The sequence below is a fragment of the Monosiga brevicollis genome, genomic scaffold (genome assembly GCF_000002865.3).
Source record: "Monosiga brevicollis MX1 MONBRscaffold_18 genomic scaffold, whole genome shotgun sequence".
Classification (NCBI taxonomy): Eukaryota; class Choanoflagellata; order Craspedida; family Salpingoecidae; genus Monosiga; species Monosiga brevicollis.
This window is the reverse complement of record NW_001865055.1, coordinates 779146-780415: the sequence shown is the minus strand read 5'-3', so window position 1 is coordinate 780415 and position 1270 is coordinate 779146. Positions and strand designations below refer to the sequence as shown.

At 57.9% G+C, this 1270-nt stretch overlaps 1 protein-coding gene across 1 annotated transcript in view; it reads right to left on the bottom strand.

The window, feature by feature from the left end:
- MONBRDRAFT_10032 (uncharacterized protein) overlaps positions 1–985 on the bottom strand; it is a gene marked incomplete at both ends in the record, with an annotated part of 1891 nt that extends 906 nt beyond the window's left edge. Inside the window, one exon of the mRNA XM_001747665.1 lies at positions 32–985. Coding sequence (XP_001747717.1) covers positions 32–985 — 954 coding nt within the window. The remainder of the gene's footprint in view (positions 1–31) is intronic.
- Positions 986–1270: the final 285 nt, after the last annotated feature.

The window sequence follows — 1270 nt, the reverse complement described above, 5'->3', positions numbered from 1 at the left end:
GTTGCATGACACGAAGCACGCCGTTGCTAACGCTGTCGTAGTGCTTCAATGCGGCCTTGGCGACGGCAGCCACAGCGTAAGGGCTGTCGGGGGTGGGGACGACGAGCTGCTGACGGGTCTCCAGATCAAGGTCATAGGCATCGGACACATCAGCGACGAGGGTGGGGACGCTGGCAGAGGCGCACTCCATCGGAACCATGGGATCGCCCTCGGAAAAGGTGACGTAAAAGCAGAGATCTACGCGCTGCATGAGGTCAAGCGTGATGCTGTGGGCCGATGGCGAGAAGGGGATGACCTGGCCCACGCAAGAGTCCAGATAGGTAGGGACGGGCATCCTTGGAGGGAGGGACATGTGCACGACGGCGTCGGGCATGTGGCAGGCAGCGGCAATGAGCTGAACAATCATGTTTTTGCGCCAGTTGGTGCTGGCAGCCAGGATGGCGATGTGAACCTTGCCATCAAAAGCCGAGAAACGGACGGGGAAGGTGGTGGGCAGGAGGGGGTAGTTGGCGATGCGGGCCACGGGTCGGCCCAACATTTCCTGCATGTCAATGTCGTGGCTGGCTCGAACGCTGGCAATCTTGTGCAGGATGTCAGCAGAATACAGCTCAAACATGCTCTGGACGCACTGCACATCGGCAAAGCTATCGACGTGCTGGGCAAAGCTGCCATGGTAGACGATGGAGAGCTTGACGTGAGGATACTGCTCCTTGAGGTGAACGAGGGCGTTTTTGTAGTGTGGGATGCAGCCGTGCATGACAACGTGTTGGACCTGCTTGGTCTGAATGAGAGATTCTATCCGGTGTAAGAAGCGCGGAAAGGCCATGGAGGTGCCCATGATCGTGGGCAGGCCCTGCATGGTGGTGGCTTGGCGAATGCCCTTCCAATGGCGGTGGCATAGGTTAAGAACGGGCAGGTCGGGAGAGAGGCGATCCATGAACAGCTCTTCTTCGTAGCTGCTATATTGTTTCAAAAAGGCGGGCATCCTGCGCACGATACAAAGGAGGATGAAGATGACGAGCAGAAAGCTCAGCACGACGGCGCCCAGGGGCTGCCGTGCATAGTCAATGACACGCCGCGCCAGCGGATGGCTGGTCACGCAGCGAAACCTGCATTGAGTGAAACAAAGCAAGCCACGTTGGAATAGCGTGAGCCGGACTGTCAAGACTTTTGAATCGATGGTCTCAGACTGTGCGGGCGCGAGGGACAAGTGATGTGTGGCCTCTGCGTCTCGAGGTGGGGAGGGGGGTTCTTTTTCTATTCCGTTTTT